Below are 23,294 nucleotides of genomic sequence, written 5' to 3'. Positions count from 1 at the left end.
CAAAAATCAACGCACGTCATGATACGTAGGGTTCCTTAACATATGCCTCCCTCTCTTTCTACTAAGCTAGGAAAAACCCTCCATTTCTATATTTTTAACTAACACCCTACTTCTTTTTGTGGGTTACAAGAAACCCCTTTCGCAAGGCAAGCAAGGTGTTATGATCCCAAAGGCTTACTGAACCTAGTTTGACAGGTTCCACCAGTCCTAAAGCTTTTTATTTATTTATAAAGCTTTTAACAATTAGTATTAGAGCTAGCACCACATTTTATACTAAAGTCACAAAAAGTGTGACCTATGAAAATAATAACTTGAATTAGAGTAAAAATTGTCACGGGATGAAAAGAGCTATTTGAGCAATCAAAGTGTAGAAATGGCACTTAAATAAACAAAGTGCAACCTCCATGCCCTGAAAAGAGTTACCTAAACATGATGCTGAAGTGAGTACTACCACAGGGTGAGCTGTCATAGATATTGGCTGCGGAGTTTTGTAGAATATTACAATCTCAATGGTTTAAAGAGTCTAACTTGACATGTTTCTTTAGTCCTAGAGCTTTAGGAATATTGGTTAGGTCCTTAACATAGGGTTGATACCTTGATCAACCTTCCTACTTAAAAAGTTGAGCTTCCTTTAACAATAAGTTAAAAATGGAAAATTATAATATTATCATGGTACCAAAACTAACCTTAAAGCTCTCTCCTCCTCTCTTATTTTTAAGGAACTAAAACTAACCTTTAAGCCATCTCTTCTCTCTCCTCTTCTCTTTCCTCCATCAATGACCGTTTCCCCTCCTGTTTGGACCCAATTCCTCCTTTATCAAAGACCATTCTCTCTTAGTGAAACCCTAACTCAACCCATTGCAACCCTAGCCCTTGTGAAAAAGCAAAACCATTTAACTTGTCATAAAAAGTAACTTGGTGGCCTAGTTCACAATATTTGACAAAGGAGAGGGATCTTTTGCAAATACAGCTAAAAGGGAAGGGCAAAATCTGGTGGTGAGTGGTACCTTTTTCAATTCTTACTTTGCGTTATGCTCACAGGTTTGGATGGAAATGGATTGTGAGGTGTGCCTGACGCATGCCTGACGCAGCAAAGTTTTGTGGCCCCACGATGTTGTATGTGTTATATCAGCTTAATCCAAAACTTCAGCGGCCCTGAGAAATTTTTAATGGTAGGTATTCAATTCCCACTCTTTCTAATTGCGTGGTCCACTTGAGCTTTGGATATGCTTCAATTTTAAGATTACGCCTTAGAATGAGCTAGTAAAATGAATGGGGCAGTATTTAGACTACATCATGGTGGGCCCCACAAAGTTTACTCAGTACGCCATCCGTGTTCGACGTGACTGAATCGGCACCCAAAAGTAAGTTGGAAGTGTAATTTGCAATATGTAGAAATGGGAGGGATCTTTTACAAATACAGCTAAAAGGGGCGGGCACAGTCAGCAGGTGAGTACTCTCATTATCAATTCATATTTTGGGTTATTCTCAATCCACGATTCAGTCACAGGTTTGGACGGATGCGGTCCATGCGGATGGCATACTGACACGGCTAGTAACAACGTGGCTAATGGAGAGTGCTCCGTTGGCCCTTGGCCCCACAATGATAAATGTATAGAAAGTTCAATGCATGCTGCCCATCCATTTAGGATCATATTTTAGGGCGTGAGCCCAAAAATGAGCAGATCCAAATCTTAGGTGGACCACACCACAGATAACAGTGGTGATTGAATGCAGCCGTTGAAAAATTTTAAGGCCCACTGTAATGTTTATTTGTCATCTAACCTGCTGATTATGTCGCACAGGCCCGGATGAAGGAAAAAGACAAATATAAGCTTGATCCAAAACTTATGGGCCTCAAGAAGCTTTTAATGGTGGGCATTTAATCACCACTGTTTCCTGTGTTGTGATCCACCTGAGATATTGATCTGCCTCAATTTTGGGCTCATGCCCTAAGAAAAATGGATGGACGGAGTTGATAAAACGGATAAATCATTGTGGGGCCCATAAAGCACCGTCCAGTAGCTGCTGGCAGTGTCAGTATGCAACACCCGTCCGCTTGGTTGCCGTACAACCATGCCATGCCAGTATTATACATGTGGCTGAACTGACAATCTATCCCATACAGGATTCGGTTAGTATAAATTTTGGGGCCCACCTTTGATAGGTCATCGTTCAAAGTTTGGACTCGGATAGGTACCGTGTGCTGATCAAAAAAGCTCTGTAGGCCCCACCACGATGTGTGTGTTTTATCTGCACCGTCTATTTATTTTGCCAACTCATTTTAGGGCATTAACCCAATAAATAAGGCAGATCCAAATCTCATGTGGACCGCATCATAGGAAACAGCATCTTGAAGGCTACAAAAGTTTTGGATCAAGCTGATATGGTTTTTTTTACAAAAAAGTGTCCAATCCTGATCAACAGGTTGAATGGCAAATAAACTTCACACTAGACCACAACGGTTTCCTGTAGTGTGGTCCACCTGAGATTTGGATCTGCCTTAAATGAGTTGGCAAAATGAATGGCGTGGATAAGACACATACATCATAGTGGGGCCCACAGACTTTTCCAGCAGCACACGGAACCGACTGCTACACTACGCAATCGGAGTGAAAGTTTATATTGGTTGAGCGATCCCAGCCAATGGGCTTATTTTTGTTGAATTCAGACGGTTGGCTATCTTTTCTTCACCGTTCATTGAATGTCCACAAATTGAACAGTCAGGAGTGTTTTCATCGATGTAAAGTATGCAATTTCCTACCGCTCGCGTATGGAACATCATACTCTGCTCGAGCATCGAAATCTAGTGCCACGCATGGATTTTGTCGCAGAATCAGAACCGTCTAGCTGCTCCAAGGGATGAATCTTATCATGTATTGGTGTAGGGTACGAGCTCTTTGAAATTGTCATTTGTCAACATAGCTTTGTACAATTGCATGAACGTACATTTGCCAAGTAGCACGGAATTTCATGCATTTGCTATGTTAGCAAGTACTTGACAGGCCCGGATACCATCTCGGAGGCATCTGACCTAAATCAGATGCGGCTCAGTACCAGCTCAGGTACCTGTGAAAGTCTCTCTCATAGATGCATCTTGCAACTCAACAACCAAATGGTCAAAGAGTCACCCAATCGGTGATATTTTCTTACCGTGGCCGCTCCAAAGTGGGACACACATGATGAACGGGCTGGATCATGGATCAGACAGTTCAATCCATAAATGTTTATCAGCCCCACCCATTGATCCAAATCGCCTTCACCCATCAGCCCAAGACCTTCCAAAATGTTTTCAAACCAGGAGTTTGGAACAATGCTCATCATGCACTTGGGCTTGCTTGGACTCGGTCGAGCATCTGCTGTTGCAACAGTCATGGAACCGAACCGGCCTGGCCTAAACCCCCCCACAGTCATTGCCCGACCATGTCAAGTGCCTCAACAAAGCATATCATCAGACCAATCAGTGGTCCTTAGTGGGCCCCACAGGCTTCCTAGTAATCGTCACATGCCAAACCACACTAGTTTCTTCTTACCATAAATAGTTATATTGTACAATCCGTCCTCCCCCCCTGACTTCTCAGATGTTTTAGTCATAAACTCCTAACCAGTGAACGAATTGAGAAATGATATCAATACAACCCAACGAAAGCTGGGTCAGATGATTTCATGACATTTACACCCTTTATAAAAATAAAAATTAAAATCAACAAAGTTATAAACAAGAAAACCTACTTCGAGAACCCAATGTAGAATGCAACCCCTGCAGTGAGTTGGCTATCACAATGCAACCTGGAAACCCCTTTTACCTTTGCGCCGTCATGACTTAAGTGTTGCCAGTTGAAGCGACAGGTGCCCTGCTGTTCTTCCGTTTGCTGGAATTGCTAGCACCACTCTGTAAGAAACCAGTATTTTCAGATGATAGATGTGCTAGCTTCCCAGCCATTGGGTCCATTGCTGGTTTGGAAAACTATTGGACCGACCGGTTTTCTGCATTAGACCGGCCATTCAGTTATGATTCCTACCAGCAGACATCCTCATGGACCTTTCTGATGACCTAACATTTACAGCTACCAACCTTAAATGCTAAAAGAATAAGAACCACTGCCAACACTATCTTAGCCTCCCCTTCCAATTTTGGGTTGGCTCTTAAATGGTAAAAGTTCCACAATTGGCTGCCCACCAGATATCAACTTTTGCCTCAGAACCATTGTGACAAATATTTCAAAATATCTCGATATTTTTGCAGAAAATTGATTGCATGATATTACCATGATAATGTAGTGATATTTTCAAAATCTCAGCAGTTGGTTTTTGCAATTTTATCCAGAATAACTGTGATTTTAACACACAAAAAGTATTTGAAAGTTAAAAATAATCTATTTATATACATTTAAGTTTTCAATTTACTTAATCATTATGATATATCTTTTTTAATTTTTCATTTTATATTATTTTTTATCAGCATAAATATTCAAATTATTTAATAATTTATTTCAGCGAGATTTTCCCAATAACATCGCGAAAAAATAACAAAAATGGAAAATCTCCCAAGAAATTCCCAAGCAGGGAAATTGCCTAGAACAAGATTTGTCACTATGCTTGGAAAGCGCATAACTAGTTAGATGGCAAGGCATTTGGCCACCATAAGTTATAATATCTCCTGATATTTACCCAAAATTTTATCAAGAAAAAGGAACATTGAGGGAGGGAAGAAAAAAGTCAAGAGTATACTTTTCTTAAAGCTTTAAGGTATCTATTCCTTCATCTGTGACTATCAAAATCATTTTATATTTGACATGCTACGATGTTTCGTTTCCAAAGCCATCACCTTGTAAACCAATAGACAATTTGTGGGTTGGTACTATTTATTAACTAATTGCCAATTGGTAATTTATGTGCACCATCTAGATTATTATAGGATGTCAGATATACGATGACATTGATAGTCTCCAGTAAAAGAAATAAGGTTTGCGATTCAGTGAGGGGGTGGAATATGCATAAGAGATTTGTGCGTATAGATGTCAAAGATCCAGGCCATTGATCGAGTAGGACAATCTGTGAACATCCCAGGGACAAAAAATAATGTTGGTCTCTCTGATCAAACAGGTCAAACTTTCAAGACAAAAAATGGGCAGTTAGGAAAAAAGTGGTCCAGCAGTAAAATCCAACATAAATATGTGACTCACTTGATGAGTGTACTACCCTGATTTTTGGTATATGGCATATTCACATCTACACCTGACCTAGTGAATGGCACAGATCTCTGACATGTGTTCTGCTCCTGACATAAGGGACTGCTTGCTCAATCATGAGGCAAGGAATAAATACATTGAAGCTACAAGAAAAGCTTACTTGGCAGCATTCATTTTGCGTGTAAAACTTTAAACAGGAGTAAAAGTAACTAAAACTCTTATAGGGAAACCAAATGTGTTGCCAATAATTAATGAAGCGCACAAATTTGAGCCTGCCGCTGCAATAGCTGGTTCCAAGAGGGAGTAAAAGAGAAAGCTTGATGTTTGGCATCCAGCCCAATCATAAAACTTTTGGTATATCTACCACTTAAAAGACAACCCGAAACCGTTGGAAGAAATGCTAAGAGGATGACAATGATGATATTTGGTTTCTGCATTGATGCCACAAGCTCAGATTGGCATATGTGGTGTGGATCCAAACCATTCAATCAAATGGCCACCTCTTTGGTGAACTAGTTCATAGACAAAAGTTGAGTCACTTGTTTTTGGATGGTCCAAAAACTTAACAGAAACAGTGAAGGAAAGAAGGTCCATCATAAAATGGTTAAAACAATCACTTCAATCTTTGGCATTGACCTGTTAAAGTCACTCTGGACTGGCTGTCCAGATTGATCAACAAATGCATCAGTCTTACGAGCTTTGACTTTTTTCTATCAGTATATAAATTTTGAGTTTTCCATCATTTAGTCTCTTTTTCTTGATCGACTTGTCCAATTTCAACTCTGATTCTATTTGTTCAATGAGTTCAGTTCAGGCCAGCCGACCTAACAAGCCACCCCATCAGTCCGATGTTGGTCTGGTTTCGAAAATATTGGTAGTTGCAAATAAATCATACCTGCCCAATTGGATTTGGGTTCTGAATTTCCACAGTTGAGGCCTTAGAAAGATCTGGCGAAGTTCCCTGCAGATCCATATATAAGGTGAACAACTCAACAAACAATGCCCCAAGGATTTCCTTTCTGTGAGGTAGGACATTTTCTACATTAGCAAGAGTGCCAACAGATCAAACCTAATGGCCATCCAATGCCAGTAGATTCTTATAATCCCAAAAATGTTATTACATGAAGCAGTACATCGTCGATTGATTGAGCAATTAAACATCAGTTGGCGCATTGCATAGAAATCATACCTGCTCATTTGGCTTGACAAGACCTCGCAAAAGTCCCTGCGAATCCCATAAACTCGGTGAAAAACTCAACATGGGATGCCAGAGTTCTTTTCTATCAGGGATTTGAATAATTTTCACATTGTCAAGAGAACCAACAATCAAAGACGAGCCCCTCTAAAGCATTCAATTTTAAAATAATCAAACATGTCATCTTCCCTTAATGAACTACTATATCCAAAAGAAAGATGACAAAAGTTGCAATTGATAATTGAGTCTACCACAGGACGAAGCCATATCAAGTAAATACAGAATCTAAGGGGAGAGGGGTGGTACCCCGGACTGTTGAATAGCATAGTAGGTTCAAACATGTGTAAGTCTATCAGTTCGATTGGCAGGGAATCCATCCAGGAAGGGCAGTCCATTCCAGGCAAAGTGGGGAGGTGTCTGACAAGGGGATCTGGTATGGTGTGGGTAGCAGAAATAGGATCCGGTTTTGGAAGTATGTGTGGCCTGGGGTTATGAATCTGGAAACCCCTTTCCCTTCCATTTTATCATTAGAAGTAAACAAAGAAGCCAAGGAAGCAGATTGCTATGAATTCTTGGGAGGATCTTTTGCATAAAATGTTTTCCTTCAAAGAAATCTTAACGATGCTGACTCAAGGGAATTCTCTATTCTCACACGTGCCCTCCACGAGGTAGCATTGTGTCTAAAGAGAAGATAGAAAGAAATGACGGTGGTCAGCTAATGTAGGTTTTAACTTCCAGATCTGTCATGTTGAAGGGTGCAACTGGCAGCCCTCCTCTCCCATGTGCATGTGTAGAAAACCCCTATCCTACCTGGAGTCCAAGCCCTCATCTGGACCGTTGCACTGAATAAAATCCCCACTGTCTATAACCTGAAAAAGAGGAATACAGTGCCCGGTGTTTTAAATAGCGGTAGCGTGTTGCGTAGCGTTCAACCCTCTGTAGCGTGTAGCGTAAGCTACACAATACTTCTATTTTATATATATATATGTGTGTGTGTGTGTGTGTGTGTGTGTGTCTGTGTGTGTGTGTGTGTGTGATAAATATTAAATAGTAAGAAAAAAGAAAAATATATAAATGTCACATTCTTCAAAATAAAAATCCCAAAGTTAAGAGCATTAAGTACAATACCAGTATAAAGAACATAAAACAAACAGTAACCGGCATTTTAAAAGGGAAAAAATCAGGAAAAAACTGAAAATACCAAGTTATTTTGTCTCCACATCGAAAAAAATTCAAAAAAAAAAGAACAATGGGCCTTAAAAAAAATTTAATGGCAAACGTTCAATCACATTGTTTCCCGTGGTGTGGTCCACCTGAAATGTGGATCTAACTCATTTTTTTAGCTCATTCCATAAAATGAGTGTCCAAAATAGATGGACGGAGCAGATAAAATATGTTACATCATAATGGGGCCCATGACGCTGCGACTCACGACTGTAACATGAGCAGCGTCCCCAAAATAAAGGATGCGGATTAGATACTGAGAGGTTGAGTAGCGAGTGGGCTACTGAAGTGACGTCACCAAGTTCCGTGGGCCCCATTATGATGCATGTTTTGTATCCACACCGTCCATCCAGATATCATTTTAGGGCATGAACCAAAGAATAAGGCAGATAAAAAGCTGCAGTGGACCCCACCACTGAAAACAGTAGGGAAAGTGATTCCCACCGTTGAAACTATCCTAAGGCCCACCATAATGTTTACTTGAAATCCAACCTATTCAAATGTTCCAAAAACACGAAATAAGGGAAAATACAAATATCAGTTGATCTAAAACTTTTGTGTCCTTCAAAAGTTTTTAATGGTGGGCATCACTGTCCCCACTGTCTTCTGTGCTGGGGTCCACTGAAGCTTTAGATTTAACTCATTCTTTGGATATTGTCCTAAAATGATATCTACAAATGGATGGAAGGTGTGGATACAAAACATACATCATGGTGGAGCCCACAGAACGTGGTGACATCACTTTAGTAGCAAGTCTAGCTACTAAACCTGTCAATAGCTAATCCGCACCTAAAAAAAAGGGTCCGATGCCATTTTCGAAAGGGGAATAGGGTTTCCCGTTTCTATCGGGAACCCAAATCCCAATCTGAGGGTTTCCATTTCGAACCCAAATCTCCGAATCGAACCAAAATTCCCGAGAGGTCGCAGATTATTCGCCGGAATTCTCGTTGATTTTGAAAATTTTCATCCATTCGAAGACAAAAAGAAAAAGGGGAGGTTTTTTCGTACCTGCGGAAGACCGAAACTCAACTGTTGTCGATCAAGGCCCACCGAATTCTTCTTCCGATCAGGCGTACCCCTTCTACAGGTACCGAAATCACCTTACAATTTTTTTATATTTTATATTTTATTTTTTGGCATTTACGATGCTCTCCCCAAAATTACAGGTAGCGCACACTACGAAGCCGTAGCGTACGCTACAGGGGAATACGCTACCTGCTACGCTACGTAGCGATTTTGCTACGCTACGCTACTGCTACGTTATGCACGCTACTGAAAACACTGGTGATGCCTAATGTGTTTCATGTGTGGAAAAAATGAAGAATATGTCAGTCACTGATTCCTTCATTGCTAGTTGGTGTGGGAAATTTGGGGAGACTCTTGGATTTTCTAGAATCCAGTGGGCAGTATAGAACCGTATGCGATGTTATTTTTGGATGGTCCATTGGCCTTTCCCTGCAAGAGGTAGGATTATCTGGAAATTGCTTCCCTTTTCTATCCTCTGGGGTATTTAGAGAGGAATGATAGGATCTTCAACGTTAAAGCTCCCCCCATTGCCTATGTTAAGAGAGCGTTCTCAAAGGAATGATAGGAAATTTCCTGCAAGAGGTAGGATTATCTGGAAATTGCTTCCCTTTTCTATCCTCTGGGGTATTTAGAGAGGAATGATAGGATCTTCAACGTTAAAGCTCCCCCCATTGCCTATGTTAAGAGAGCGTTCTCAAAGGAATGATAGGAAATTTAATCTCCCCTAATCAGAATGCTTTCATCAAAGGCAGGCAGATAACAGATTGTGCTCTCATTGCTAACGAGGTCCTCCACACTTGCCAGAAATCCAAGGTCAAGGGTATTTTCTGCAAACTGGATATAACCAAAGCTTATGATCATGTTGGTTGGGAGTTCCTGCAATACATGCTTCGTTGTATGGAGTTTGGGACCACCTAGAGAAGATGGATACAAGCCTGTATGGGTTCAGCTCACTTTTTCATCCTTATCAATGGTTCTCCCAAAGGTTTTTTTAAAAGTTCTAGGGAGTTGCGGCAAGGGGACCCCCTTTCCCCTCTCCTATTTCTTATTATAGGTGAAGCGTTCTCAAAGATGATGTATAAAGGGCAAGATGAAGGGATCCTGAGAGGTATCACCATGCCTGGCCTGGCCTCCCCTATCACCTACATTCAATTTGCAAACGACACTCTCATATTCTCAGAAGCTTCGGTCGATTATATTAACAATCTACTAATGGCTTTTCACTGTTTCGAAGCAGTTTCTGGGTTGAAAATCAATAGGGCCAAGTCAAAGCTATTCGGGATCAACGTTCAACCCGAGGTCCTCCACGATTTTGCGGATATTCTGGGCTGTCCAGCTGATTCTTTCCCAACTTTCTTCATGGGTCTCCCCCTATCTGCTGGTCCTCCTCTAACATCGGCTTGGGACAAAGTCATTTCTAAATTCCACAAGCATCTGGCTAGATGGAAAACTAGATACCTCTCGATGGGAGGTCGCCTTACTCTTATTAAGGTTGCCCTATCCAGCCTGCCACTCTATTTCATGTCTCTATTCGGATGCCCTGCATCGGTGCTGAAGTCCATAGATGGCATAAGAAGAGATTTCCTATGGTCTGGGAAGGAAAATCATAACAACATCCACTTGCTTGAATGGAAAGATGTTTGTAAGATATTCAAACAGGGAGGAGCCAACATTAAAAACCTGAAAATTATGAATCACGCCTTACTCGGTAAATGGACTTGGAGACTTGGCGCTGAAACTGACGCTCTTTGGACAGTCATTATTAAAGGCAAATATGGATCTTCTCCGGGTGGTTGGTGGACTAGAGATTCCTCCTCATACAGGGCCTCTCACGTTTGGAAAGGAATCTTGAAATCTAAGCAAGCGGTCATTTAGAATGTTAGCTTCGAGTTGGGTAGTGGAGATTCTATCAGATTCTGGGAAGACCCATGGATAGGTGATTCCACGTTGAAATTGTGATTCCCCAATTTATACCGGTTCGCTCCTGATAAAAATGTCTTCATTGCCCAATGCTACTCAGCCACAGATTCCCAGGCCAAGTGGGACATCAGATGCCGAAGGAATCTCAGCGATAGTGAATGTTCTGAGTTTCTGGACCTCATGGATTTCATCTCCAAGTCTGTGCCGATCTCATCCTCTCCCGACACACTGATTTGGAAAATCGATAAATCGAGCTCGTTCACGGTTAAATCTTTCTACTCCCTCATCACCCCTAACCTGTCCCGGCTCAATTTAGCCTCCCCTTTCATCTGGCGCTACCCGGTTCCTCCTAAATTTATCTGTTTCGCCTGGCTTGTGGGGCGGAATAGAATTTTAACCGTGGACAATCTCAGGAAAAGGGGTATGCAGATTGTCAATATCTGTCTGTGTTGTATGCGTGGAGAAGAATCTGTCAACCATCTTCTCATTAATTGCCCTTTCATCACTCAGATTTGGTCAGATTTCTGTCAGCGGTTTAAGATCAAATGGTGCATTCCTCAATCCGCTCTCAATCTCTTATCAAGCTGGCACGGTCTCAAATTTGGAAAGTTCAAAACTAAGATCTGGAGGATGGCTCTTTTAGCTATTTGGTGGTCTGTTTGGTTAGAGAGGAATGATAGATGTTTCAACGATTCTTCCTTGTCAGCTTCTGCTGTCGGGTCCAGGGCTAAAAGATTTCTAATTGATTGGGCAGTTAATGTTAAAGGGCTGTATGGTTTTGATTTCTGTTTTCTAGGGGTCTAGTGGCTTTCTGCTATCTCAGCAGCTTCGCCCCCTTTTCTGTCTGTTTTCTTTTTTCTCTTTTTTCTATATAAAATCTTCGTTGCCTTTATATTAAAGAGAGAGAGAGAGAGAGAGAGAGAGAGAGAGAGCATTGAGTATATGGTATTAGTGTGACCTTGATGCTGTTCAAAGAGACTTCTTTTGAGTCACAGCAAAGGGATTGGTACTCAATTGTTTTTGGAGAATATTTCTTTGGCCTCCCAGGCCCTAGATGATTGTGGGAAGAGATGCTTTTGATTCTTTTTCTTTTTTCGGGCTAGTGTGCCTGGTGTCCTTCTGTGTATTTTTTGGCTCTTAGCTAGGTGACGAGAAGGCCACCTGTGCTGCTATGTCTTGTGTAGTTTGTTTTGGAGTGTTTAATGATTTGGTTTCCTTCTCAAGAAAAAAATCAGGTGGTCTGCATGTCAGTCAAATATAAAGCATTGGCTTTTTCCCATCCATTCATTTTCCTCGTACCCGTGTGGCCCACTCGATGAGTAAACCAACCTACTTGGGACCAGGGCATGTTCACGAGGGCCCCAGGTGATAAAAGGCCAGGATCTTCCATCCACGCACCATGCAACACAAATCAACAATCTCTCCTCATATCAATCACCTTGGCATTTCTCTGCATGTTAGACTCAGCTAGAGAGTCCGATAGAAACTCTAAACATGATACGCACCCAAACCCATTCCCATTGTGCCAATGAAGCCAGTGTTTTCAGATTAAGCAGTCAAACGGACAAAAGCGAAACTAGAACCAGAGTGGCTTTCTAATGAGCAAAGTTAAAACATGAGAAAGAAGAGACAAGAAGCAAATTACAAAGGAGGTAATCAGGTGCCCATAACTATTGCTGCTCTCATCGCTCCGTCCCTAGCAAAGGAATTGGCAACCTCATTAGCCTCTCAAAAAGTGAGAAAAAATTATATCCAAGAGACAAGCAATGATCCATAGGAATAGAATAGAGCCACATGCATGCTTAGGTTATTCTGTATTCAAAATTTAAACCAACCTTGTTTGACCATTTCAGTCCACATGCATTGCATAGAGTCCTTGGGCCAGCTGGCCCTCGGCGCATCATAGGAGTGGATTTTGCACTAGTGCCACATTGGTGACATCTGCACATGCCATACAATGATTATGAGCAAAAGAATAAAGAATAAAAATAAAAAAGCAACAGCATAAAAAAGCATAATAACATAAAAGAAGCATAAAATAGATTTGCAAATTTCTGTTTCTGCAACTTTTATCAGAAATTACTCTGTAGAAACTACGAATACCAGCATAGCAAAATCATGGTTTGGAACTCACGCAGTTGCTTCATGACCATCATCTTGTGACGAGCTTTGTGCAGGATCCAAGCCTGAAGAAGCCGACACTCCTTCCTCAGAAGTGTCGTCCTTGGATGCAAACTGACCTTTTTTACGCCGCATCCTGAAGTGGTCATAACATAAACAATGTATATCAAAATGGAAGCTCACATTCTAGCAACAAATATGATCCAAGAAAATGTAAGAAGAGGAAAAAAGAAAAAAAAGAAAAAAAAAAAAGCCTTGATCTCTTTCTTGTTCTTTTCTTTAACTTTCTGATCTATCAAGTGGCCTAATTTAGGGATCTAAGGTTCAACTCCGAGGACCCTAGTTTAAGCTATGACTCAGTCCATTATCCTTCTTGTCCTTGTCTTTTATTTAACTTTCTGGTCTATCAACCAGCACGTAAATCACTGCTCACTCTTGTTTGAGCATCCCTAGACATCACCTAACCCAAGACCAAAACTTCCAACAACCACCTTAATCTGTCACGCACCAAAGAAAATCATGTTGAGAACAAAAGGTCATGCAAGATTTATACCATTTACTCATAACTGTTTCAATCAAGCATGATAAGGATTTCAACACAGATTGCATCTATATGATGATCTGAACCATTCATGTTCTCATTACTAGAAAACTACAATATTATAACCATGCTTCATTGACGATCCTGACTTTTGACTCTTGGATTTGAATATGAACTATTAAAAATGTACTTTTCAATGTTCCACATTTATCTTCATATGCAATCATCCTTTCAAGAAATCTTTCTCAGGATGGCCCCTATAGCATATAATTCAGAGTATGAATAGTTCAGATAATCATCTAAGAGGCAATCTAAGGGAGAAAATCACCCCACAGGCCACACTAGCTGTTATAAATTGGGCACCGTATCCTATCAAAACCTGACAAAGAGGGACCGTGCAGGCTCCACTCAGAGAGCAGGTTGGTACGCTTTCTTTTTGGGGGGTAAAATATAAGCCATTAACTGGTTTTTGTGGGTAAAATATTAACCATACATTGGTCAGCAGCCACACCTCTAAATTACCAAAATAGTAGTCTTTTCACCAATTGACTTGCCATGGCCAATGAATATTTAAAGTTCTGCACTCATGGAAAATAATTGCAGGTGTAAAATTGTCCCCAGCTAGTCTGCTACTCACGTGATATATAGAATAGATAAACATGCGTAATCGGTATCTTATGACTTAATCAAATAGTTCTCCCACACATGGTATTAGGCACATATTGAATTTTTGCTTTATTTTTTTCTTTGATTCAAGGTAGTAAAGTTGACTTTTGAGGGCTTCAAAGGATTATTTTTTTGGTCATGCCTTTTTATTGTTGAGTCGATGTCTTAAAACCCAGAGTGGACCTCAATCCGTTGTGGGTGGTTCGGTCAAACCACCGGCCCAGCTGGTTTTGTTAGCTCAGTGGTTAGATTGTCTAGAAATTGTGGGTTCGAGCTTTGATTGATTTAGTTGCTTTCTTTTCTTTTCTTTTTCTTTTCTTCTTTTACAAAATGGCTATCCACTTACCAACTGTCTTTTAAGATCAACAGACCAATTTTGGTGGCTGGTTCAGTCCAAACTGATTCACCCATCCAGTCCAGTCAGTGTTTCAAAACACTGGCTGAGGTCACGTAGGAGAATGGATAAAGGTAGGGGTGTCAATGGGCCGGGCTGGGTGGGGCTCGGGCCTGCAAAAATCAGAATTTTGAAGAAGGCCTGGCCCGAAACAGTTCAAAATCAGGGCCAAGACCAACCCCAGGCCCGCCCCATTGACAGCCCTAGATAAAGGTAACAAAGAAGTGGGTGAATGGACAGACATCATTACGAAGAGGAAAGATAGGGGGCTAAAGGCAGGGCTTTGCCCATCTAGTGTTTTTCTATTCATGAACAACCTCCCTTTCGGCTCTTCCACAGATGACATAAAGGGCCATTTCAATGACTGTTGCATCATAAAGGATGTTTTGTTCTGAGAAACAAGGTATCTTTCTACCGAAGGTCTCACTTTATTAATAAAGGGCAAAGAGTGATGCTAATCAGGCGATACCAAAGGAAGGGTGGAGTCCAGATTCCGAAGAAAGTCTGGGGTTGATAATGGCCACTGGGTGTCCAGAGCAGCAGGAAGCATTCCTATTTCAAAGGAGAGGTTCGGTTCTTGTCTTGGAGAGTTGCTGGAAATTGACACACCTACCATCGCAATTCATAGGAGAGGTCCTAAATAAGGCCGAGAAACAATATATTTTAGCCTGAGCTCCACTCAATCCCCTGAAGCTGGAGGACTGTGCAAATCTTTAAGCCCCTTTTGGAGGATTTGTACAGACTTTTCAGTCCAATGGTTAGCTGACAAGTAGTTGGGATAAAGCTTAGACGATGATGATGTACAGTCCAATGGTCTTAAAGCTCATGCATAAAGAGTTCTGGATAACTAGAATCTTGATGTATAGCTTCTTAGTTGGATTGCAGCTCTTGTTTCGGTTATCCTATTAAGTGTTCCATTTATTACAAGTTTTTTTGTCCTTTTTTTCCTTTTTCTTTTTCTTTTTTCTTTTTTGAAGATTTCCCTTTATTATAAGCTTTGAGGATAAGGCAATTGTTATCGTGGAACAATGGGGGGGAAAGCAAAAAAAAAAATCTAGAGATTTCAGATTTCTTTCTAGATTATTCTAGGAAGGCAGTAGGCCATATGTATGAGACAATGAAATGAATGGTTGAATGTTTTGAGTATTGATTGAATGGAAGTTATTTCTTTCGGTTTCCTGCAATGGCTTCTAGTCTAGGAGAGAGACTCTTCAAGACACTAGTGGTGCGATGCCTCTAGATGTCTTTGGTGTGATTCCACAGGCTCTCTCCTGTGGTGTGATTAACCAAGCATATCCTTTTTCTTTCATTTTTGTCTGTTCTTTTTCTGATGTAAGCAAATATATCATCAATTTTGTGGCATAATACTGGAGGCTATTTCTCCTAATTTGTTAAGTAATCTGTCCTAGTTCAATTCTTGAAGTTGTGGTACATCAAGAGGCTAACTTTATAGCCAATATACTTGCTAAAGATGGTATTAGTTGCGATTCACAAAGCTCTTTGTATCTCCTTTCCCTCTTTGATTTCTTAGCAATAAAACATCATTACTTCAGGCTTTCTTATGCGGTGCGATTACACATGCTTATCCTTTTGTTTGATTTCTTAGCAAACTTCATTCCTTTTGTTTGTTATTTTTTTCTGTTGCAAGTAAATCATCAATTTTGTGGCATAATAGTTAAGGCTAAATTCTTCTAATTCGGAAAGTAATCCATCCTAGTTCAATTCTTGAAGTTGTACATCAAGAGGCTAACTTTTTAGCCAATATACTTGCCACAGATCATATTTGATATTAGTTTTAAAGATCTTCATAATTCATTTCCCTCATCGATTTCTTAGCAATAAAATTTTGCTACTTCTCAAATAAAAGATCAAACACTTTGCAGTTGCAAACTTTAGTCATGGCTAGACGGCATTCATGACTTCATCAAAAGATTTTTTATTTTTATTTTTTTTTAAGGAATGACTTCATCAGAAGACACTTGTCAACTTCTTTTTCTTTTCTTTTTTTTTGGGCAACATAGCATTCTTCTAGAGAGAATTTTGATGCAAAACATTAACAATAGTCCCCACCCAAAGCAATTTAGACAAACTTCTGCTCATTTACAATATTTGATGAAATGGTGCAATTCATGACAAGAATTATATTGTTAAGGACATCCACCAATTTACCTCAGAGCAACCTCTTTGCGGACAGTGTACCGGATTTTCTTGTCAAAACATCTCTCTTTTCGTTTTTCACGGAACCTAATTAGAGAAGCAAGTCTCTGTGGAAGATTTGAACGCCGTGGGAAGCCACCAACCTACAGAAGATGCACAAAATACAGTTATGTAACATTGAAACTAGAACCATAATAAAAGAACGTGCATAGTTGTTGACAGACCTTGTTATCCTGAGGACCACATCCTGCCAAAGGTGCCTCACGTCCTCCCAAAAGTAATAGTACTGCCTGCACCTGCATTACACACATCCCAACATGGATTAAATCTGGCTTTGCATACATTATTAGGCAAACAGCAGTTAGATTTGAACCCTAACAAGAGAACTTAGAGAAGGGAAATGACATGACAAAGTTATCCAAGTTATTTTCAATCAATAGCAACTTTATTTCAAAGATAAACAAACAACGGAAGTTAAGTAAATTATTAAAGACAAGGATTGCCCAATACATAGCAATATTCTAGCCACTCCCTCTTTTGCAAAACTACCGACTGCATCATTGGACTAGGGAAACGTGGTGAAACTCCACCTTACCCTCATCCAAAATTTCACTAGTAACCTCCGCGCATCCTCATTGTTGAGCATGAAATGGCACCGACCGTGTCCCATTTAACAAAGAGATACCCTAAGAAAGAAGGATTAAGAATATTTAAGGGTGCACTTGGACTCAAATGTTTTTGGCAGAGTGAGGTTATTCATTCCACGGCACCTTGGAAAACAAATTGGGTGTCATATTGATTTGCCAATTTTTCCACCTAAATATTGGCAGCACAATATTAATCTGTGGTGGAGAATCCAGAAAAATAGTATCACACACACCGTATGTAGTTTTTTCTTTTGTCCATTGGCCTGTGTAGCAGAACGGATAACAATCCATTATGGCAAAATAATCAAATCAGTTGGATTCAAGGCACTTCCAAATGCATTGTAAACCTTCTAGGATAGATTTTTCTTCAGCTTAGATGAGTCGTTCTTACATAATAGACCCAAATAAGCTACTTCGACAACCAAGGCCTGTATGGCTTTGCTTGGAGAAGCAGTTTAGAGAGATTCTAATTCCCAAAACCATTTAATTAATTGAACACACATGGTTAGGAGCCGCATTAATTGCTTATCAAAAAATATATTGAAAAAAATGTCTTTTTCGGGAGCAACTTCACTGCATTTCCAAGAGCTGTTTTCATGCAAAACAGGCAGTCCCTCAAGTGAGGGGGAAGAACACATCAGAGATCTGTGCACACGGCACACATGTCAGAGATCTGGGCCATTCATCAAGTAGAGAGAATTGTGAACATGCCATATGCCAAAAATCATGGCAGTGCACTCATCGAGTGAGACACATGCACGTGGAATCTGGATAGTTGGACTTTCTTTTTTTTTTCCAACTCCCATTTTTCTCATACAATTTTGACCTACTTAATCGGCAAACTAACATCATTTGTAGCCCATGGCATGTCCAAAGTATACCATACCTGACAAATTTCCTGGATCTCCGACACATATATTGCCTGCCCAATCTCAGACATGTGTTTCATCCCCTCACATGAGGGCCCCTCTTCGAAACATGACCTCTTCGTATGCTGCTATTTTATATGGGGAGTTATTTGATACCCTAGCAAGGTAGCACGCTTGATATTCAGGCACTCAGAAATTGCACAAGTGGCATAAATTAATTTTATTTTTAGAATTCAAGTGGCACACATTAACTCAAACAAAACTGACCAAATTGTGGAATCCATTGTAACCAAATCACAGCCCCAAAATCAAATTGGTTGAACAATCCTAACCTCTGATTTGTGAATGCTTGCTTATTGGAAAAGGGCAATAGGCTAATTTTCATTTTTTAACCATCCAATAAATGTCCACCAATACAATGGTCAAATTATCAAACCAACATAACTTTTGTTACATGGTATATCCAAATAGGACCATAATTTGGACAGCTTAATGCTAATTATGTGTATGCAATTTCTAAGTAATTTCCTGGCGCTCTTGTATCATATTCATACATCACACTTTGCCATAGCACTCCTTTTGTACAAATCTATCCAGATCCAATCTCTTAATCCATATGGCAAACTCCTAGAAGTTCACAAAGCCCACATGTGTACCAAGGCATACACAGAATCACACGTGCCACTGTGGCAGACAGTGCAATGTCAAAGTAGCCAATTAGGTGGTCCAACTGTCAAGATGTCCTCACCCAAAAATCAGGCCAGTGTACTCATCGGGTGGGCCATTATGTTAGAAACAAGCAGAGGGCTTAAAAAACTTCAAGGAATTTTTAAAGCCAGGCACTCGTTTCATAAACAGTGGCCAACCTCATTAGTTTACCAACCTGATTAGCCAATGCATCAACATAGTGTGCCAATTGTTCTTTCATGTATGCTTATCAAATGTATTTACTTTTACATAAGCATTTGTCAATAAACAATTTCAATAATCAATCCTTCAAAGGAAGCAACCACAAAAAGACCCCTAATATCATCTCTAAAGAAACTTCTATTCTAGCCCTAGATTACCAGTTGAACTACCATAAAAGGTTCAATTATTACCATGGCACCTGTTAGTGGTCCTATCCTTGAACCCCGATCTTCTCTACTGCAGCAAGAAGGCCACGGAAACTATGTCCAACCAAACAACCGACAAATCCAACCGAAAATCTGACAAATACAACCGTTCAGATTGTTTTTATTAACAATATGGACCAAACCCATGGTCTGATGATAAACCCAATAAGATCAACAATCAGATTACGCTATGGGGCCCATGGGACCAATCACATGGTCCTCAACTTCATAGGATTTATTCATGACTTGTTCAACAAGTTCCCTCTGCATTTTGGCACTTTTTTGATGGGGCCACTTTTCGAGAATGAAATGCGCACTAGGGGGCCCATGGGACCACTCACATTCCTCAACTTCATAGGATTTATTCATGATTTGTTCAACAAGTTCCCTCTACATTTTGGCACTTTTTTGGTGGGGCCACTTTTCAAGCATCAAACGCTGTCAGAATGACAGAAAATTCATCCGTTTGACAGCCCTGTTGAGTTAGCTTTTAAATGAGCCTAGCATCTAGCAATTCCAATACCGTTTGAATAACCTTGCTCCATATAGGGACATTTCTGTGCTATGATGCTTCTCTGCCTCCGGGGGTACTGTTGTCTAGTTCCCTCCTTGTAAGAGGAACCTAATGGATGAGGAAGCGGAGGAGTTCATTCAAATCTTAGAGTGGCTCCATTGTGTCAAGCCGTCTTTGAGCGTGGGTGATTCAATGGTGTGGTCAAAGGTCAAGTCCGGCCAATTCTCAATTCATTCCTTCTACAATTTGTTGACCGCAGCTCTTCAAATGTGACGTGCGATCATACATCTCATGTGTGGTCCAAAGGGCCCCTCCCAAGGTGGCAGTCGTTGCTTGGTTAGTGGGAAGGAACAGGGTACTCGCAATAGACAGCTTGCAAAAGAGATCATTGGCAATTCCCAATTGTTGCATCATGTGTATAAAAGACGCAATAATATGAATGAAAGTAGACTTAGACGGTTTATGTGCAACAAAGACCAAGAACCGCGCCAGTTAGAAGAAGTGAGTTCGTACCAGTTGAAGGACCGAGAGGATGTGGATGGGGGTATTAAGAAAAAACTTGTTGACCTATGGTCTAACTGAAGGTTTGGCTCTTAACATAGTGGAATGGTAGAACAAGATTCATGTAGCCAACCCTAATTAATTGGGATAAGGCTTAGATGATGGTGTTGAGTTCCACTGTTGCCAAATACTCACCACGGACAATTAAATTGCTCATCCCAACCCACTATATAGACTTCCCAATGAATTACCCTCCAAAGGATACATCCCATTCTCCAAATGCACTGCACATCCAACCATTGAGCATTTTTCCATCGATGTTGGTATAAAAAAAAAAACACTAAACCTCAAACAAAAATAGTAAAGAAACTGAATATCTGCCGTGCTGTCAAACATATGAATTAATAGAGGGCTCCCCATTTCCTCCTTCCTTAGAAATGAAGCACATTCCTGCGAGAAAAATCTTCCAATTCTACACCAAATCTGCCTTGACACCAATTAAATTAATGGATAGATGACTCGTTACTCTTCCTCTCCAAGACATGGAGCACATGCTAGCAAGACAAGTCTTCCTATTTCTAAAGTGACCATACATGAGGATCCCAATCTTGTCCACCAATGACATTTTAATAGAATGCTTCGACGCTTGATCGAACAGGGGCACCCCACATCTCAGACCTACCTTCTAGTCAATTCCTGTTTACTTAAAAACTTTGAGAAATAACCTCAAAAAACAGACACCCAGATTATTGCATGTTTTCAGAAGCACAGCCGAGGACGTATGCGTATCCTCTAGCCAACCTACAAACACCAAATGTCTTCATCCTTCAGGGTTAATTTGGATGACACTCCAATCAAATTTAGATTCAGCAATTCCCTACATCAGAATGTGAAAATTTGACCATTTAAGAGAGATGTCCTTGAGTGGGCAGTGGTTCTTGTGAATATCGATTCAAATGTAGCTCACTCTATCTTATTTTCTTAATCTTCTGCATTTTTTGGGCTGGCAGTTGCTGGGCCACTTTTTAATAAAATTCTATTCATAGCTCTTCAAAAAAAAAAAAAAATCGCCATTTAGGCACACTCCTTTGAAATTGAGACGACGTGGCATTTTCTCTACAAACCACAAGCCACACTTAGGAGCACGTTTGGATGTCATTTGAAATCATGGTTCAGATAGATTCATCATTTTACTCAAAATGGGAATGTCATAATTGGCCATTTGACCCATGCCCATTCTTATTTGAAGCCAAGAAAGCCACTTCTCTGCTCCAAAGAACAGGCAATATCGTTTCTCATATGACTAGAATGATGGTGATCTTGATTTTGACAGAAAACATCCTTTATGCGCATCATTTCAGGCAAGCCCAGATATGCTCTATGGTTCCTCCAAAAAATTAACTTCCATATAAACCAATTAACCTAGATTCTGAAAGGGGACATCTGGATGCCTGTAAGCTCTGTAAGTAGGAAGTGACTTACACGTAAGTCACTTACAGGTGGTGTTTGGGGGAGAAAATTCACCTGCAAGTCACTTACAAAAACTGCCAGGAAACTTCACGGGGCTGGCTGTGAGAAGTCACTTCCCTGTAGGTGACTTACAAATGAAAGTCATTTTAACTTAAAAACTTGCAGAATCCAAACGACCCCAAAGCAAGATCCTACTACGAACCCTAGAATCTGATCAGGACAGTAAATTCATGAATCTGATTAAAAAAATCCCTGTGATGGATATCAACCTCTATGAGAATCTTATAAATTACAAAATAAATCGACAATTTACAGACCTTTTCAGGCGAGACAGCGTGGAAAACGTAGACTTCGTCCTGGAATGAGAGCATCAGCTGATTCATATCCTGGGTCTTCAATGCCCCGGCAAGACTGGGATCGGAAACTTTCTCCCCAACCATTGTCTTGTCGTCGCCGCCATCCATCATCTCATCAACTCCACTGCCTCCGCCACCGCCACCTCCATCTTCGTAATGGACGCCCGAGGGGTCAGCAGAATCGCCGTTGTGGCCGTCGATCTGGATGGGGAGGTGCACACCGTCCATGTGATGGGCATCTCCATCTTCATAGCCATACATGGCATGATGATCAGGATACTGATGATGGTCCTGAGGTGGGGAACCAGAATCCAGCGGCTCCGAATCATTTGCCTCAGACATGTTGAAGAAACCCTAGCCCTAGGAGTCTAAAACCCTAGCCCTAGGAATCTAAAACCCTAGCCCTAGAATCTGAAACTCTGCGTTGGAAGCATCCTCTGTTAGAGAAATGCCCAACCTTGAAATGAAAACGAAACGAGGAAAAAACCACCTTTTAGGTAGAAGAGGAAACAAGCCTTGGAATTGAAGGGATTTACGATTATGCCACTCTATGACAACAACAGGAATGGCTCCCGTTGAGCTTTCGGAGACTTTCACAAACCGAGTTTTGGATTGCGAGGAGGGAGAGAGGAGGGCGAAAGCGCAAAAAAATATTCTTTGATACTTTGGCTGACTATGATGAATGATACGCAGGCGCCTAGAAATAACCTTGTAAATGCATACTTCGAATATAAGTAATTGAAATTGAACCGTCTAAATTATGGGTCCTAGTTTAGATGTATCGTGACCCAAAAATTAAAGTCATTCGATTAACGTACTACCAGATTAGTGGAGAATCATTGGACGGCTGAGAATGAAAAATTCCCATCATCGTATTTCCATAAACAAGCGTCAACGAATGATTCCCATCATCGTATTTCAACAAACAAGCGTCAATGAATGAGATGATAGGAGATCACGACCGTTCATCGGGTGGGCACTCACCCTAATATGAGGATCTCAATGTAGATCCCTAATATGAGGATCTCAGTGTAGATTAGGTACTACCTGCCAGCATCGACATCCTTGTTAAGGATATGTGATGAGATTTGATTGAGTGGTAGGTATGAAGATGAATGGCTTTAAAATATAATCAACGGTAGCTTATTCCTCTATCAATTTTGCCAGAGAAAATTATTACTGTAAACCCCACCTTTTATCCAGTGTCTTTTATGAAGGATCGAAAACCTACCTGTCCAACTTAGAACTTGCACGTACGGACAAAGCATTTGAGGACGAAAAGCCCCTGCTATCTACCTATAAGTACGGTTATAATCCGTAGCCATAGGTCTATAGAAACGATAAACCACTTTCAAAAGCAGGGGTATTTTCATCCTCAAATGCCCT

General features: G+C 40.6%; 1 protein-coding gene across 3 annotated transcripts; it reads right to left on the bottom strand.

Moving 5' to 3' along the window:
- Positions 1-3,506: 3,506 nt before the first annotated feature.
- LOC131218708 (GATA transcription factor 28-like) lies at positions 3,507-22,514 on the bottom strand. Of its 3 annotated transcripts, XM_058213429.1 has the most exons (9): positions 21,870-22,513; positions 16,661-16,732; positions 16,449-16,579; positions 12,692-12,814; positions 12,393-12,498; positions 12,203-12,253; positions 6,382-6,417; positions 6,088-6,153; positions 3,507-3,892 (listed from the first exon to the last, which is right to left on the bottom strand). In XM_058213429.1, the coding sequence occupies exons 1-9, from the start codon at positions 22,248-22,250 to the stop codon at positions 3,824-3,826; spliced, it is 1,035 nt and encodes a 344-aa protein (XP_058069412.1). In that variant the 5' UTR covers positions 22,251-22,513; the 3' UTR covers positions 3,507-3,823. The 3 variants fall into 3 exon arrangements, with proteins under 3 accessions (XP_058069412.1, XP_058069413.1, XP_058069414.1); XM_058213430.1 differs by lacking the exon at positions 6,382-6,417 and having other exon boundaries at positions 21,870-22,514; XM_058213431.1 differs by lacking the exon at positions 12,203-12,253 and having other exon boundaries at positions 21,870-22,514.
- Positions 22,515-23,294: the final 780 nt, after the last annotated feature.

This window comes from Magnolia sinica, chromosome 11 (genome assembly GCF_029962835.1).
Source record: "Magnolia sinica isolate HGM2019 chromosome 11, MsV1, whole genome shotgun sequence".
NCBI lineage: Eukaryota > Viridiplantae > Streptophyta > Magnoliopsida > Magnoliales > Magnoliaceae > Magnolia > Magnolia sinica.
Note: the sequence above shows the minus strand (reverse complement) of the source record. Positions and strands in the feature narration are given on the sequence as shown.

Excerpts from the sequence above, each read along its gene's own strand:
- LOC131218708 (XM_058213429.1), bottom strand. The coding sequence starts at position 22,250 with ATGTCTGAGGCAAATGATTCGGAGCCGCTGGATTCTGGTTCCCCACCT. Across the intron at positions 12,815-16,448 it reads CGCAAAGAGGTTGCTCTGAG|GATGCGGCGTAAAAAAGGTC; the intron begins GTAAATTGGTGG and ends TGACCACTTCAG. Across the intron at positions 12,499-12,691 it reads GATGGTCATGAAGCAACTGC|ATGTCACCAATGTGGCACTA; the intron begins GTGAGTTCCAAA and ends TGGCATGTGCAG.